General features: G+C 63.0%; 1 protein-coding gene across 1 annotated transcript in view; it reads left to right on the plus strand.

Annotated features, from left to right (window-relative positions):
* The first annotated feature begins 242 nt into the window (after positions 1-242).
* IDS (iduronate 2-sulfatase) overlaps positions 243-1,863 on the plus strand; it is a 21,216-nt gene continuing 19,595 nt past the window's right edge. Inside the window, exons 1-3 of the mRNA XM_073888508.1 lie at positions 243-479; positions 934-1,070; positions 1,692-1,856. Of these exons, the coding sequence (XP_073744609.1) occupies positions 383-479; positions 934-1,070; positions 1,692-1,856 (399 nt within the window). The 5' untranslated portion in view covers positions 243-382. The remainder of the gene's footprint in view (positions 480-933; positions 1,071-1,691; positions 1,857-1,863) is intronic.

Consider the following 1,863-nt stretch of genomic DNA (forward strand, 5'->3'; position numbering starts at 1 on the left):
CCCGGAAAGATTCTCAGGGCAGCTCCCCAAGGCGGCAGAGGCCGGCGGGCTGGCGGGTCTGCGAGGCGGGACGGCTTAGCTGGGCGCCGGCTCTGCGCTCCAGGCTCTGCGCCCGCACCCCGGCCCCGCCCTCTGTGGCCGGGATCACGCGCAGGGTCCTCGCGAGCCAGCAGGCCCCGCCCCCCGAGGGGGCGGGTCCGAGGCACGCAGGCGCACTAGCATTCCGGCCCCACCCCCCCCGCCCCGCACCGTGCCCGGGCCCGTGGGCCCCGCCGCAGCCGCTTCGCGCAGGTGGCGTCGGCGTCGGCGACGTAGGGCCTGCGGGCGGCCGGTCCGCCGCAGCCTGTCACCGTCGCCCCGGAGTGGCCGCGCCGGGGCAGAAATGCTGCTGGTCGGCTGGTGCCTGCTTTGGCTTGGCTTAGTCCTGGCCTCGATCGGCGCCTCCCTGGAGTCTGCGGCGCCTGGCAGCTGGACCACAGGTGCAGCCCTAGCCCTCGCTCAGATTGCGGGCTCCCTACCTCCTTCTCTGCCTACGTCCGTCCTTAACTTCCTGTCTCTGTCCCATCTACTATTCCGTATAACACCCATCCTTCCTTTCCTCCCTCCCAGGATCTTTTCTTCCCCCCCCATCCTTCTCTGCCTCCCTAAATTCTTCTTTCCTTTCCTCTGTCCTTCCCTCCCTCCCTCTCCCTCATCCAGGCTTGAGGCCATGCTCAGAGCCTAATTCTGCCACCCAGGACTGGGGCTTCTTCCGTGCTCCCACTCCCACCCTCCCTGAGGCACAACCCTAGTCTCCCTCTCCCTGGCTTGGTTGGCGGGGCTGTCCAGGGTGCAGGGGCCCGCCTAGGGCCACTCAGTACCCGAGCACCAGCCGGGGCTGGGGGTTCGTTGTCAGTGCAGGTGATCTCCCTGAAGCTCCTCCCTCCCATACAGCTCCTCTGAACGTCCTTCTGATCATCGTGGATGACCTGCGCCCTTCCCTGGGCTGTTACGGGGACAAGCTCGTAAGGTCCCCGAACATCGACCAGCTGGCATCCCACAGCCTCCTCTTCCAGAATGCCTTTGCCCAGGTATGTCTGGGGACCTCTAGGTGTGGGTGTGTGCCTTGTGCAGTGGGTTGGGGGGATGGGGTCCTTTCAGCTATGGTCCGATGGCACCGACTGGGCCAGGCATCTCTGGAAAATGGTGGTAGAGAAAACCTGGTTGTGTACGGGCAAGGAAGCTTGTGCCTTCAAGCTTGGGCGGAGGTTGTCCCTTGCCCGTAAGACGCTCGGGATGGTCCTGCCCAGCTTTCTTCCCCAGAGGGGATTGCCTGGTGCTGAGAAGGAAGGGGTGTTGCAGAATGGCACTCTCAGGTCTGCGAACCGACCTTGGGCCAGCACCCTGCGGCTTGCCATGGCGGCCCTCACGGGGCAGCCTTTAAGACCCTTGCTTCAGTGCACCTGTGGGATACCATCACACAGGACACAAACATCTGCTTGTCTGAGGGGCTGAGTCCTCTCCTGCCTCTTTGTGGGAAGACTTGTTCCTGGTGCCTGAGCGAGGCCCTTATCCCACTGGTTGGCTTTGATCTGCATGACTCAGCTGCCAAGCTGTTTTGCCGAGGACTCTTGAGGTTGCCTGGTTACCTTTTAGCATCCAGCCTCTGTTTGCCTCTGAGGACGTTTCCCTCTGCTTCTGCTCCCTAACAGCAAGCAGTGTGCGCCCCGAGCCGTGTGTCCTTCCTCACGGGGAGGAGACCAGACACCACCCGCCTGTATGACTTCCATTCCTACTGGAGAGTACATGCCGGAAACTTCTCTACCATCCCCCAGTACTTCAAGGAGAATGGCTACGTGACCATGTCGGTTGGAAAAGTCTTTC

This window comes from Callorhinus ursinus, unplaced genomic scaffold (assembly GCF_003265705.2).
Source record: "Callorhinus ursinus isolate GAN/ISIS: 27379988/994484 unplaced genomic scaffold, GSC_fseal_2.0 scaffold91, whole genome shotgun sequence".
Classification (NCBI taxonomy): Eukaryota; Metazoa; Chordata; class Mammalia; order Carnivora; family Otariidae; genus Callorhinus; species Callorhinus ursinus.